The 12746-nt window shown below is 62.9% G+C and overlaps 2 protein-coding genes and 1 long non-coding RNA gene across 5 annotated transcripts; 2 read left to right on the top strand and 1 right to left on the bottom strand.

Annotated features, from left to right (window-relative positions):
• The first annotated feature begins 51 nt into the window (after window positions 1-51).
• RNF214 (ring finger protein 214) lies at window positions 52-5872 on the top strand. 2 transcript variants are annotated; one of them, XM_065697418.1, is made up of 14 exons: window positions 52-164; window positions 246-305; window positions 630-770; window positions 935-1074; window positions 1903-1971; window positions 2434-2530; window positions 2767-2855; window positions 3286-3376; window positions 3755-3853; window positions 4161-4537; window positions 4663-4798; window positions 4899-5006; window positions 5152-5247; window positions 5618-5872. In XM_065697418.1, exons 2-14 carry the CDS (start codon window positions 267-269, stop codon window positions 5681-5683), a joined length of 1548 nt encoding a protein of 515 aa, XP_065553490.1. In that variant the 5' UTR covers window positions 52-164; window positions 246-266; the 3' UTR covers window positions 5684-5872. The 2 variants fall into 2 exon arrangements, with proteins under 2 accessions (XP_065553490.1, XP_065553489.1); XM_065697417.1 differs by lacking the exons at window positions 52-164; window positions 246-305; window positions 630-770; window positions 935-1074 and adding exons at window positions 1515-1603; window positions 1715-1800 and having other exon boundaries at window positions 1869-1971.
• A 231-nt stretch (window positions 5873-6103) lies between these two features.
• Window positions 6104-12743, bottom strand: BACE1 (beta-secretase 1). Of its 2 annotated transcripts, XR_010616516.1 has the most exons (10): window positions 12489-12743; window positions 10286-10374; window positions 9965-10181; window positions 9640-9777; window positions 9405-9539; window positions 9180-9281; window positions 8887-9036; window positions 8633-8804; window positions 6918-8550; window positions 6104-6651 (listed from the first exon to the last, which is right to left on the bottom strand). XR_010616516.1 is itself a non-coding variant. In XM_065697416.1 (9 exons), the coding sequence occupies exons 1-9, from the start codon at window positions 12726-12728 to the stop codon at window positions 8309-8311; spliced, it is 1485 nt and encodes a 494-aa protein (XP_065553488.1). In that variant the 5' UTR covers window positions 12729-12743; the 3' UTR covers window positions 6104-8308. The 2 variants fall into 2 exon arrangements, 1 of the variants encoding a protein (XP_065553488.1); XM_065697416.1 differs by having other exon boundaries at window positions 6104-8550.
• Window positions 9966-11707, top strand: LOC136023195 (uncharacterized). The gene is made up of 3 exons (XR_010616522.1): window positions 9966-10455; window positions 11427-11555; window positions 11670-11707. It is a non-coding gene; the product is annotated as an uncharacterized LOC136023195 (long non-coding RNA).
• Window positions 12744-12746: the final 3 nt, after the last annotated feature.

Raw genomic sequence — 12746 nt, 5'->3', positions numbered from 1 at the left:
GCCCCGGCGAGGCGGCGCCGGCCGGGCCCGGCGCGGAGGCGGAGCTGGTGGCGGCCGGCGGCGGGGGCGAGCCCGGGCCCGGCGGCGCGGAGGCCGGCGGCGCGGCGGAGGAGCCCGGCCCCGAGGCGGCCCCGGCCAGGCCCTCGCAGAACATCGCGGTGCAGGTGGGTGCCCGCCGCGCCGCCGGTGTCGGGCCGGGCCTGCGCCGTGTGCGGGGCGCTGACGGCAGCGGTCTCCCGTCGCAGACTGACTTCAAGGCGGCCGACATGGAGGTGAACACGGGCCAGGACATAGAGAAGAACCTGGTGGGTATCGCTGCTGGGCGCCGTGCCGGGGCTCTGCCCGCGGGCGGTCCGCAGCCATCAGTCCAGCAGCCCCGCGCTTCTCGGGCGGCGCGCCTTGAAGGGGGATGCGCAGTGCCTGCGGCAGCTCTGGGCTCCGCGTCCCTTGGTCCTCGCCCGTGTGGAGCCCGAGCTTCGGAAGCAGAAGGCGTTCATTTAACCGTGCCTTCTGCTTGGCCGTGGCACATCCTGGGCTCCTCCCCACTGCTGAGCGCGCCTGGTGTGCCCGGGTCGTGGTAGCGCGAGGGGAGGGGGAGGTTCTCCCTCTATTGCCACGCTGTGCTGCAGGACAAGATGATGTCTGAGAGGGCCTTGCTGAAGGAGCGCTACCAGGAGGTGCTGGACAAACAGAGGCAAGTGGAGAACCAGCTGCAGGTCCAGCTTAAGCAGCTCCAGCAGCGGAGGGAGGAGGAGATGAAGAACCACCAGGTATGCGGCACAGTCCTCTCTTTCTCTCACCTCCCTTGGCACCGCTCTTACCCGACTGAGGCGGCTGCTTTGGCCTCATTGATTAAAACCGGGGTGGGTTTAGAACCAAAACCCTTACTCGGGAATTTCGCTCTTTGTTTGCGTGGTGCTCGTTTTGACTCTAGGAGATCCTGAGGGCGATTCAAGACGTTACAATCAAGAGAGAAGAGACAAAGAAGAAGATGGAGAAAGAGAAGAAAGAATTCCTGCAGAAAGAGCAGGATCTGAAGGCAGAAATTGAGAAACTCTGTGAGAAAGGCAGAAGGTATTTGGATGGACGAGAAAGTGTTTGCTTGGGGGGGAGGCACTGCTTGACCCTGATGTGCACCTGATTCAGTAAAACAGGGTCACTGGAAGCAGTGTTTTGGTGAGTGGTTTTGGACAGACCTGTCTGGTTCTGGAGGGCTCTGCCACAGACACAGCACCAGTGGTTTACGGGCATCTCCGAGTGGGTCTGGGGCAGTGGGGCATTGCTTTGCTGGTTCAGTGTACGGGTGGACAGTGCTTGGCAAGGGTGATGTGCAGCTCGGCTCTGTTGCTGCTGTCTCAGTGCTGGAGCAGGGTCTCGTGAGCCTTTCCAAGGCTCTGCTGCAATAGAGGCTGCGTGCTTGGGGCAAAGAACCTCACTGCGTTCGGGGGGGGGGGTCTAATGCAAGCAAGGCACAAGTTATTTGTACAGATGTGAAGGTTCCTTTGGGTGTTGGACCTGCACTTTACGGAGCCATCCTGTCGCATCACCAAGGGCTGATGTTTACTGCGAGGGCTCGGTGATGCTTTGGGATAACGCCGCTTTGGTAACAGCCCCAAGAACACAGCTCCTCTTGCCCCCAGTCGCAGAGCTGCCTTGGCAGCGCGGCACAGCTCCCCACAGCGGGTGCTGGTTCTATGCCACGCTCTTTGTGCAGTGTCATGGTACAGCAGAATCTTTGCTCTGGAGGATGTCAGTGGTTGCTTTCAAACGGCAGTGAACGGGGCGGCCTCCAAGCGGGGGGTGAGAAGCCTCCTGTGCCAGTGAGGTGTTCGCAGTGGGGTTCAGGGCTGCTGATAACCCCTCCACAGCCGTGACCCTGCTTCTCCTTTCTCCCCTGCGCAGGCTGCTGAAGGAGCAGGAGGAGAAGGAGAACAAGATTGCGTCGCTGATCGCAGAGCAGTCTGATGAGAAGTGAGGCTCTTCCCGCGTTAACGCTGCTGGGTTCTCTCTTCCCTCCAGTCACCTGGCCTCAGAATGAATCCAGTGCTGCTGGCGGGGTGGGCTGCAGAGAGCGCTCGGGCGGCGCTGCCTGGGTTTTATCTCCTCCTCCTCCAGCAGCCCTGTCTCTGCAGTAAATCCTCCTTGATCCTGGTCACAGGCTCCTGGATACTTGTGACATAAAGATCCCCTAGGATTAGAGTTTGTGCTCGGGGGATTGACTTGGCTGTAACTGCTACCCCTGAGTGAATTCCAGCTTCCCAGAGTGAGGGCACTCCTGTTCTCTGTGTGCTTCCCAGAGCTGCACAGCTGCTCTCAACTCTGGCACGCTTGGGTGGGTTAAAGCTGGGCAGAGAAGCTCCAGCGCAGGGGAAGTTGGTCAGGTCCCCTCCACGCCAGTCCAGTGCCTGAGCTGGCTTCTGTTCCTGTCTGCAGGCAGCTGTGGGAGATGGAGCTGGATAAGCTGAAGAACCAGCACAATGAGATCAACAGGAACATTCTTGAGGAGACAGAACGGGCCTGGAAGGCAGAGGTGATGCCTTACCTGCAGACAGGTGTTGAGGAGCGTCTGTCAGATCCCAGATTGTTAATGAATGATTGTGGGAAGTGAGGGCGGGTGCGGTATGAGGCTGTCCCCTCACTGTGGGACAAGAGAGGGGATAAACAAGTACCAGTGCAGTAAACCTGAGTCTGGAGTCATGGCTCAGTGAGGAGGTGATGGTCCCAGGAGAAACAAGGGAGCACAAGGACTGCTGCTCTCTCTGCTAGATCCTGTCTCTGGAGAGCCGGAAGGAGCTGCTGGTGTTGAAACTAGAAGAGGCAGAAAAAGAAGCAGAGCTGCACCTCACCTACCTCAAGTAAGTCCGTGCAGCCTCAGAAAGGGCAGGTAACGCGTGTCCCTGTGTGCCCATCTCCTCTTCCTCTGCCTGCACTGGCGGTTTGACCGCAATCGAGGTTTCCTGTGGTTTGCTTACTAAGTTCATGTGATTGAGTCGTGTTGCAAAGCAAGGATACGTGGGGCTGTGCTTACTGCCCATTGCTGTTTGCCTGCTGAGCACATGCTGTGCCCTGGCTGAGTGCTGTGGGCACAGTGTTGAGCCCATGTCCTTGGGTCTGCCCGCCAGATCAATGCACTCTGGTGGCACCATGTGCTCTCCTCCCGCGGGGTGTGAGCCCCTCTTCCCACCAGCCGAGCAGGGGGGTGCAGGAGCCTTTGGGGGTGACCTCTCCCCGCTGTGCTGCCCGGGAGAGCGCGGTGCCGGTGGCAGAGCGTGGCTGTGCTTGCAGGTCTGCGCCACCCACGCTGGAGACCATGAGGCCGAAGCAGGAGTGGGAGATGAGGCTCAACAGGATACGAATGACCAAGGAAAGCGTGCGAGTAAGTCCCCAGGCTCCCAGCCTGACACTGGGCAGCTCTTTGCAGTGGTGCTCCTTCGCGTGTAGTTACAGCCCTTTTGGGGAGAGGACCAAGATGCGTGTCCAAGAGCCGGGCGCTGCCTTTGTAAGCAGCAGCAGCGATTGCTGCATCTTCCGGCTTGTGTGTGGACAAGCCCCATGGGGGTGGAAGCTGTTAGTGCAGAGGCGGTTACTCTGTCTCTCCTGTCAGGTGCTTTTCATTCCCTGACTCCTGTGGAACCAGAGGGTGTCCAGGGTAGGGCCTGCAGCCGTTCTGGGGCTGGCGGTGCTGTGCCCAGGCAGGGGAATCTGCCTCAGCAGACTCTTCCCGAAGCACATCTGTTTCTGTGCCCTGGGCTAGGATCAGTTCAACGACCACATTCAGATGGTGAGGAACGGAACCAAGCTGAGCAGTCTCCCGCAGATCCCCACGCCAACGCTGCCCCCTCCGCCCTCAGAGGTGAGTGTCTCTCCAGCCCCGCACAGATGGGTCCCTGTGGCACCCAGGCCTGTGCCTGGCTCTGCCTGTGCTGCGTGCACCGATGGAGGCTGAGGGGCACTGTGTCTCCTGGGGGCCTGTGCTTGTCCTCTGTTTGTGCCTCCCTGCAGAGGAGGGGAAGGGTCCCATCCCCTTGCCTTCAGTAGAGCCACCAGTGCCTGTGGTTCAGTGCTGCTCCCGCCTGGCTGGGGAGGAGGGCGCTCAGCTCTGCTTCCCGATGGGTTTATCCTAACCAGCCTTTTCCTCTCCCCCTGTTTTTCTTTCTCAGACAGATTTCATGCTGACGGCATTCCAGCCCAACCCCTCCCTTACTCCCAGGCTCCCGTTCCCCATCGGACCGGTCCCCGTGCCCATGGTCATGCCGAGCGCTGATCCCCGGGCGCTCTCCTTTCCCCTCCTGAACCCTGCCATCTCCAGGCCCAACCAGCCCTCCCCTCCGCTGCCCGCTTCCCAGGGAAGGAACAGCCCCGTGGTGGCCTCGCTGATGGGCACGCACAGCCCTCATGTGGCCCCCGCGGCCTCCATCCCGCCGCCGCCGGGGCTGGCAGGCGTCAGCGTCGCCCCCGAGTTCCAGAGGCTGCAGCCGGCCGACAAGCTGGACAAGCTCCTGGACAAGCTGCTGACTCGCTTCCCGCAGTGCAACAAGTGCGTGCCTGGCGGTGTCCTTCCTGGGGGGGGCTGTGCTGGGGGCACCCGCTGCTCTGCTGGCATCTGGGGTGCCCCACATGCCGGCGGCGCTGGGAGCTCTTAGCAGGCTGCTGTCCACGCAGGGCCCAGCTCACCAACATCCTGCAGCAGATCAAGACTGCCCGGAGGACCATGGCGGGCCTGACCATGGAGGAGCTGAACCAGCTCGTGGCGGCCAAGCTGGCGGAGCAGCAGGAGCGGGCAGCGGCCGGGGCTCAGGTGGGAACGGGATGCTTGTGTGACTGCAGCTTTCCCTGGGGAAACTCATGCGCCCTTTCCTTCCGGGCTTCTCTGAGGCACCTTGTTTCCCTTGCTGCAGCCTCTCAGCCGGATCAGGGCACCCATGTTCTCTGCCCCCCTGCCCCAGATCAGCACACCCATGTTCCTGCCCCCGGCCCAGGTGGCCTACCCCGGAACAGCAGCACACGTAAGGCTTTTGGGCTTTCCTGGAGCACTTTGCCATCCCCATGGAAGTCAGAGGCAGGAATTGGTCGCACTGCGGCCCTGGCTGCAGCCGGGGTGCCTGACTTCTGTTCTCTGTCTCCTTTCTGTCCCTTCACTGCTCGTCCCAGAGCCCGGCTGCCTGCAAGCTGTGTCTCATGTGCCAGAAGCTGGTGCAGCCCGGTGACCTTCACCCCATGGCCTGCTCGCACGTGCTGCACAAGGAGGTGAGTGCTCCCACACTGTGCTACGTGTTCCTCGTCACACTTCCTAGCGCAGATTCCCCCCCGGGGCCCCGGGTGTGTGTAGCGAGTCCCTGTTGTACTGAGAGCTTGCCTGGAGCAGGATGTGACCGATAAACAGCTCCTGTGCTCTGAGCTGGGCAAATCTAGGCAAATGGTGTATTGAGGGGGGCCTGATGGTCCTGCTGGTGTGAAGGGGGCTCCCTCCGTGGGGTGGCCTCAGGATGGAGGCTGTCACCATGGTGAGGATGAAACCGTCCCTTAAAGCGAGCGCCCTGGGCAGCGCTGCGCAGGAAGGAGCGGTCACGGCCCGCGGACGTTGTGCTGGTGGCTCTTGACTCGTGCTCTCTTCCAGTGCATCAAGTTCTGGGCTCAAACCAACACGAACGACACTTGCCCCTTCTGCCCAAGCCTCAAATGACGCTACTGGAAGAGAGCGGTCCCACAGGGGGAGTTGCTGTGAATAGACAGGATCAGTTCTAAGATTTCTACAGCTCTATATTTATACGGCCATGTATACACATGTACATTTTTATTATATAGGTAATGTGTGTATAGAAAGTCTGTATACATACAAATTCATAAATAAAGTGTGTATATTATGCAGTGACCTGGTGCTGCTCCTCACTTCTTAGCTCGCAGCCTTTCTCTTGAGTGGCAACAGGCAGCCTGGGCTGCGGATGCTCCCCATAACCATCTCCTCTTGCCAAGCTCCTGCTCTGGGCTGGCATTCCTGGAGCTCCGTGCTTGCCCCAAGCCATTCCCCCCCCAGGGCACCTCACTGCCCCATGCCCCAGGCATCAGCCAGCACTGGGCAATGAACAGCTTGCAGGCGAGCAGCAGCTTTTGTGGTCTCTTTTTTAATGTAATAATAATTTACTGTGGTAACATTCATTGTTCTTACACAGACAATAGGTTACAGAGTACTGGGGCCTGCAGCGACAGCGGCGGTACCCATCCCGTCCCCTCGCCCTCCTGTGGGGCAGAGGCTGTGCCTGGTGCTGCAGCTCGGAGGCACCATCCTGCTGCTCTTCCCTATCTCTCCTGTACTTCCTCCTGAAGCCCGGGCTGACGCGCCAACCCTTCTCCATGGATTTCGGTGGGGTTTCGAGGTGCTCAGCACCGCTCCAGTCTCGCACTGGCTCTGTTGCGTTTCCCCCCTTTATCTGCGGGCTGCGGCACAGATTGAGCCCCTGGGGTGCAGCACGCCGGGGTGAGGCCACAGCCCGTGTTCCTAGGCAGCCGCTTGCCAGCGCGGGTTAAGGCAGTGTTCCAGCACGGGGTCCCGGCTCCTGGGCAGGTCCATGCGCTGTCCCGCGCTGCTGCAGCAGCAGGGCTGGATGGTTGCAGGGCTGGAGCCAGGCATGGCGCGGGCACTGCTTGCAAGCGCTGCTGGTGAAGCGGGTGCATGGAACGGGCTGCGGCAGTGCCTGCTCCTACCCTGCGCCCGTCTCCTCCTCCCACCTCGCACTGGCTCGCTTGCAGCTTTCCCAAAGCACTGCGTGACTGCAGGAGCGGCTTTCCAAGCTTTCCATGTGGTGGCTCCAGCAGCCCTGCCCTGCCCGAGCTGCCACCTGGGCCCCGGCACCGCAGGGAGCCCCGTCTTTTGCTGCCCTTGGACGGGTGAAGTTTGGTGTTTACAACAAAGCACTTGCCTGTCCGAGGTGGAGCAGCCGTGAGCTGCGGCATTCCCAGCTGCCTGCAGCGCCAGGGGAAGCGGCCTGCAGCGGCAGGTTTGTCCTCACGGACCAGGAACTCCTCCCTGCGCTAGCGGAACGCAGTGAGGACAAAAGTGCCTCCTGTGCTCAGTGTCCATTCTGCTCTCTGCGTTCTCCATCCTCCTGCATCCCTCTGGCTCCATCACCACCTCCTCCAAAACCAGCTCTGCCCACCTCCCATCCACAAAGGGCTCCCGCAGGACGCTGCTGGGCACGCCCTGGCCATGGGTTGAGGCCGAGGCCCCAGGACTGAGCAGAGACTAAAGAGATTTAGAAAAACCCAAACCAAACCCCTTGATGTTGGGGCTGGAGCGGTCGAATTTCAGCGCTGGAATTAAAAATAGAGCTATATGTGTGTATGGTACAGGTGAGAAGCTGGGGCGCGGCGTGGGACCTGCTATGTACAGGCTGATGGGCGCAGCTGCACTGCCAGGGACTCGCATCAGATATATAAAAAAGAAATAGATACAACTGGGTTTAAAAAAGAAGGAATGCTGCAGTCCCAGAGCTGCGGGTGCCTGCGCCGCGGGAGCCGGAGCCAGGGCTGGGGTACACGGACGAGGACGCAGAGGGAGCAGAGAGGAGCTGCTGTGCCCGGCCGCGGGCTCGCTGGCGGTGAGGCAGGGCAGGGGCTGAGGCGAGGGCTCCCCTATGGCTTTGAACGGGCGGGTGGGCTGGGGAGCGCCGTGTCCTTCTGTCCCTCCCCGTGGGGCCCAGGCTGTTCCCATCCCCTTGGGAACGTGGCGAGCGAAAGCGGAGCGGGCTGAGATGGTTGCGTGCTCCTGCCTGTCCCGAGGCAGCCGGGAGGGCAGGGAGTCCTGTGCTGGTGGCACTCGCACAGAGCAGGGGAAATGGCTAGAGCAGGTGGTGGCCAGGGGAGCAGGAGGGTGGGAGGGAAAGCTCTGCCCCTGGCAGCTCCTGTCTGGGCAGCCCCAGGCTGGTCCTGCGTGGCTGTCTCCAAAAAGCCTGGGGCTGGGGCTGGGAGGCTCCAGCGATGCGAGCTCTGGAGCCTGGCTCAGCAGGTATCCAGGCAGGGAGCTGCACGGGGAGGCACGGCTGCAGCACAGCGCACACATGCACAGCTCCCTGCGTGGAGAGCTGCAGGGTGGGCTGAGAAGGGACGCTGCACAGGGATGGAGGGCGAAAGGGGCCAGGCAGGGGATGGCTCATCAGCGTGACTCCCCCGCAGGCACAGCCCTCAGGGCCAGGAGGGTCTGTGCTCCCCACGCCGCTGCCCTGCTCCACGCTGCAGCCCCCCAGAGCAAGGTCCTCCCTGTCCCTGCCCCACTGCCTCACCTGCACCCTGGGGCCGCCCCTGCGTTCCACCCTCACTTCAGCAAGGATATGTCATCGGCGAAGTCGTCGTGGTCCCGCCGCAGGCAGTGGAAGCAGCGCCACTGGAACACCATGAGGCAGAGGGGCAGCATGAAGAGGGCGCAGATGGCTGCCATCACGTAGGCGATGGTCATCAGGGTGGACTCGTCCGTCTGCGGGATGTTGTAGCCGCAGTCCTCCATGTTGGAGTGCAGGTAGGGCCCCTCCACCGCGGCCGTCCGGAACTCGTCGTGCACTGAGGGGGCAAAAGGCAGGGCCGTGGTCACTGCATGCCCACATCCCCTCGGCTTCTCCCCCCCTGCAGGCCCAGCCCTCACCGTGGCAGGCGCTGACAGCGAAGCCGATGCGCTTGCGGGCACGGTCGAAGACCACATAGAAGCCCTCCATGATCACGGCGCCCATGACGGTGCCCGTGGAGGACTGGGAGATGGCGAACTTGTAGCAGTCGTCCTGAGAGGTGGCCACGTCCTCCACGGGGCGCAGGTATTGCTGCAGGAAGAGAGGTGCCAGCAGCAATGGGGCAGGCAGCTGCGCCCACCCAGCTGCGGTACTAGGCAGGGCCAGCGCTCACCTGGGGCAGGATGGTGATCCGGAAGGACTGGTTGGTGGCCTCCCCCATCAGGTAGAGGGACAGGACCGGGAAGATGTGCCAGGGGGTGGTGCCAACCTGCCAGCAAACCAGCTGCTCCCCCAGCCAGAAGCCATCCGGGAACTTCTCCGTCTGCGGAGGGAAGGGAGGTGAGCAGAGCCGTGCCGGGCGGGCAGCACTGATGCTCAGGCTGGCGACAGGCAGCCGCGCTGCCCGCAGCCCCGTGCTGGCGCGGGGACGTGCCCACAGGGGCCGGAGGGATGGGTTTCACTGACCGAAGAAGCCGTTTTGATGGATTTCACCGCAGCCTCAAACACCTTCTTTGGCAGCCTGAGGTTGGTGGTCCCGCTGTCCACGATACTCTTGTCATAGTTGTACTGGGGGCAGAGGAGGAGGGCCCGAGATGCAGACCCCAGCCTCGCTCCCCTCCCAAAGCCCCTCAGCAGGACGGCGGATGCTCCAGCAGCAGTGACAAAGCAGGTGCCCCGCTGTCCCCTCACCTCTTTGCAGTCCATGTTCAGGTCCTGCCCATTGACCTCCAGCTTGACGATGATGACCTCGTAGTACCACTCCTTCCGGATGGGTGTGTACCAGATGTCACCCACGTAGAGCGAGCGGTCGATGCCACCAATGATCTGCAGCAGGGACAGAAAGGGGATGCCATGGTGCCCTGCCAGCTCCGATGGGGCACACTCCATGGGGGCCTCCCTGGTGCTCCTGCAGCAGAGCACTCACCATGCTGCCTCCCACCGATGCCAGCGCCTCTGTCTCATTGGGGGAGAAGCCTGCCCCGCAAAGCTGGAGGGAGAAGATGTTGGGCACCCGGGTCTGCTTCACCAGGGAGTCAAAGAAGGGCTCCAGGCTGTCGTCGGGCTGGTGCGAGGAGAGAGCAGAGGCAGGACAGGGATGTCAGTGCTATCCCTCCTCCAGGGGCTCTCCATGCCCAGGGCAGCTCCCATTGCTGGGACCACTGTGCCCCCAGCTCTGTGTGCTGCTGGAGCTCGAGGTCAGCAGCACAGCTGGAAGCTGGGCCCCTGGGACTGAGCAGAGCAGGGCTCACCCGGGCGATCTCGGCGTACGCCAGCCCCAGGATCCCTTCCCAGTTGGAGCCGTTGATGAAGAATTTGTCTGACTCGGTGATGGCAGCGATGTTGGCTCTGACGGTGACGTTGGGGCCGTGGGGAATGGTGACAAGGTCGGTGCCCAGCTCCCCTTCCCACTTGCCCTGGGTGTAGGGCACATACACACCCTTCCGCAGGTCGCGGTAGGTGCTGGACCTGCAATGGCATCAAAGAGCTGTGTGGACCCATGCTTCCAAGAAGGGACAGCGTGGGGCCAGGGCTGCACCCCTGTGCTCTCTGTGTTCCCCCAGCGTACTCACAGCTGCCGCTGGTAGTATCTCCGCAGGAAGGGGTGAGGTGCAGCTCCGACAGCAAAGTTACTGCTCCCTGTGTCCACCAGGATGTTCAGCTGGAGAAGGAAGAGAGGCGGGTGGTCAGAGTGCAGTGGGACCCTGCTGTACCATCCACCCGGCTCTGGCTGGCTCTGCAGGTGCGTGCTGCTTTCCCTAGTCCCACAGCAGGCACACGGTGGCTGTTGTACCATGTGCATGTGTGGGGCTGGAGGGAGCAGCAGCGAGAGGGGGTCCCTGTATCCCCTCGCTGGCAAACCTGATTTGCTCCCAAAGCTGCTGGGAGGATTGATGGCCCAGCACTGCGCACCGCTGGCCCCACTAATCAGCCACCCATATGCTGAGCTCTGCTCCCAGTTCCCTTCTGCCTGTGCCCGGGATTACCAGCTCAGGCAGGGGTTGGCACACATCCTGCCCCCAGCTGAACCCTGCCTGCAGCACCAGCACCACGGGGCTTCAGCCCTTAATCTGTGGAGCAGAGGGGAGAGGAGGAGCGTGATGAGCTCGTGCTCATCGCAGAAGCACTGGGCTGCAGCTACTGGAGCCTCCTGCCCGGCGCACTGACAAGGGTGGCTGCAGGCAGCATGTGCTGGGGGGACAGGGACAGGTCCCCCGACCCCAGGCTGCCATCTGGCCCAGGGGGACGTTGCAGGCCGTGGGGAAAGATCAGAGCTGCACGTTTGTCCCCTTGGGTGAGCACCAGGAGCTGCTGGGAGCCCACTGCGCATCCCGACCTTCCCATGGCAACGCAGCATCTCCAGCCCCGCCTGCTGCACCGGGACCATTCCCAGGGCGGCTCTGTTTGATCAGTGGGTAGGGGCCATCTGCTCCACGCCGCTCATCTCTGCTGGGCCCCGGGGTACCCCAGAGACGGGTTTCCCCTGCAGAGCTGATGCTGCGGGGAGAGGAGGATGCAGGTGGCAGGGAGGGACTTTGCTCTCATCGCAGAGAAGGTGAATGGTGGGAGGGAGATGGAGCAGGGGGCACAGTGGGGTGCCCAGACCGCATGTGTGCCTTTGAGCACCCCTATGGACAGACACGCTCCCTGTCCTCCTGCATATGCACAGCCATTGCTCTCTTCTTTCATGTGAATCTCCTGATTCCATTGCAGCGCCTGGAGGAATCCAGCTCAGCGCACACACACGCGCCTGCACACGCACCACGTTCACGTCTGGATAGAGTCCAAGGCTGGAAGATGCTGCCCAAAAGGGCGAGCGGATTGGGAGCGCCCTGGAAACAGGTGGTTCGCAGGGCAGTTGTGTGGCAGCTGCGACACGTGGCAGGAGATGATGAAATCCCATTGGAAACGAGATGTTAGGAATAATCTCCTCCCTTTCCCCCTCAACATCCCCAGGCACGCAGGGACACCACGAGACCCGACTCCTGCCTCCCTCCCCTGTCCATGGTTCACATCCCACTGGTGCTGCTCTCTCCCACCACGTGCCGTGCTGGATGGAGCCGGCTCGAGGGGAGAAGCCAGCCTTTATCTCGGAGACTGCGTGGGCTCTGCGTGTTCTGGCAGCACCAGCCTCTGTGGCGGGTGGGAGGTGTGCGGGAGCCAGCCCTATGCTGGAACGGGGACCCTGGAGCACAGGCCCGATGTGCGGCAGGCAGCGGTAGGTGATGGTGCGTGCACAAAGGATTCGGCAGCAGGAATCGGAGTGAGCTCACCCATAAAAGAGGGGAGGAGCTGGTCCAGGCAGCACCTCGGCACCCATCCTGTCCCCAGCACAGGGGCAGATGGTGCCGCACACGGGAGCTCTTGGACACAAGGGATGCTGCTGCAGGGATGGAGCAGAGCCTGGTGATGCACCGGCTCTGCCCCGCGGGCATCCCTGCCTCCCCACGCCGCCCATGGCCCTGCAGCAGCCACGGCCTGCAGCCGGCCCCACAAACAGCAGCCTCTGGCGCACCCCCGGCTCCGGAGGGGCCAGGCTGGGTGCCGGCACATGCCCGCAGCCGGGCGATGCTGGCAGGCGCAGGCAGCCCCGCCAGCCCCTCGCCGCCCACAGCCGCGCGGCAGCATCCTCCGGCTGGCTGCGGGGCCGGGCGCACGGATGCAGCCCGGCACGCACAGCACCGAGAGGCCCCCGCAGCACGCCCGGGTCCGTGGGTGACCTTCGGCTCCCCCCGCTGCCGGCCGCCGCCCCCCCCCCGCGGCGGGCGGCCCTACCTTCTGCGGGGGGCTGCCCACCGTCATCTCCACGTAGTAGCCCTGCCCGGACTTGCCCCGCAGGTTGTCGATCATGTCCACGAAGCCGCCGCCGCTACGCTCGGCCTCCTCCGGCGCCCGGCGCGCCCGGGGAGCCTGCGGCGGGGCCGCGCCGCCCCGCAGCGGCAGCCGGATGCGCGGCGGGGCCGGGAGGGCGCCCGCCCCCAGCCACAGCAGCAGCCAGGGCCAGGCGGCAGCCATGGCCGCGGCCCGGACGGC

The sequence above is a fragment of the Lathamus discolor genome, chromosome 17, assembly GCF_037157495.1.
Source record: "Lathamus discolor isolate bLatDis1 chromosome 17, bLatDis1.hap1, whole genome shotgun sequence".
Classification (NCBI taxonomy): Eukaryota; Metazoa; Chordata; class Aves; order Psittaciformes; family Psittacidae; genus Lathamus; species Lathamus discolor.
Note: the sequence above shows the minus strand (reverse complement) of the source record. Positions and strands in the feature narration are given on the sequence as shown.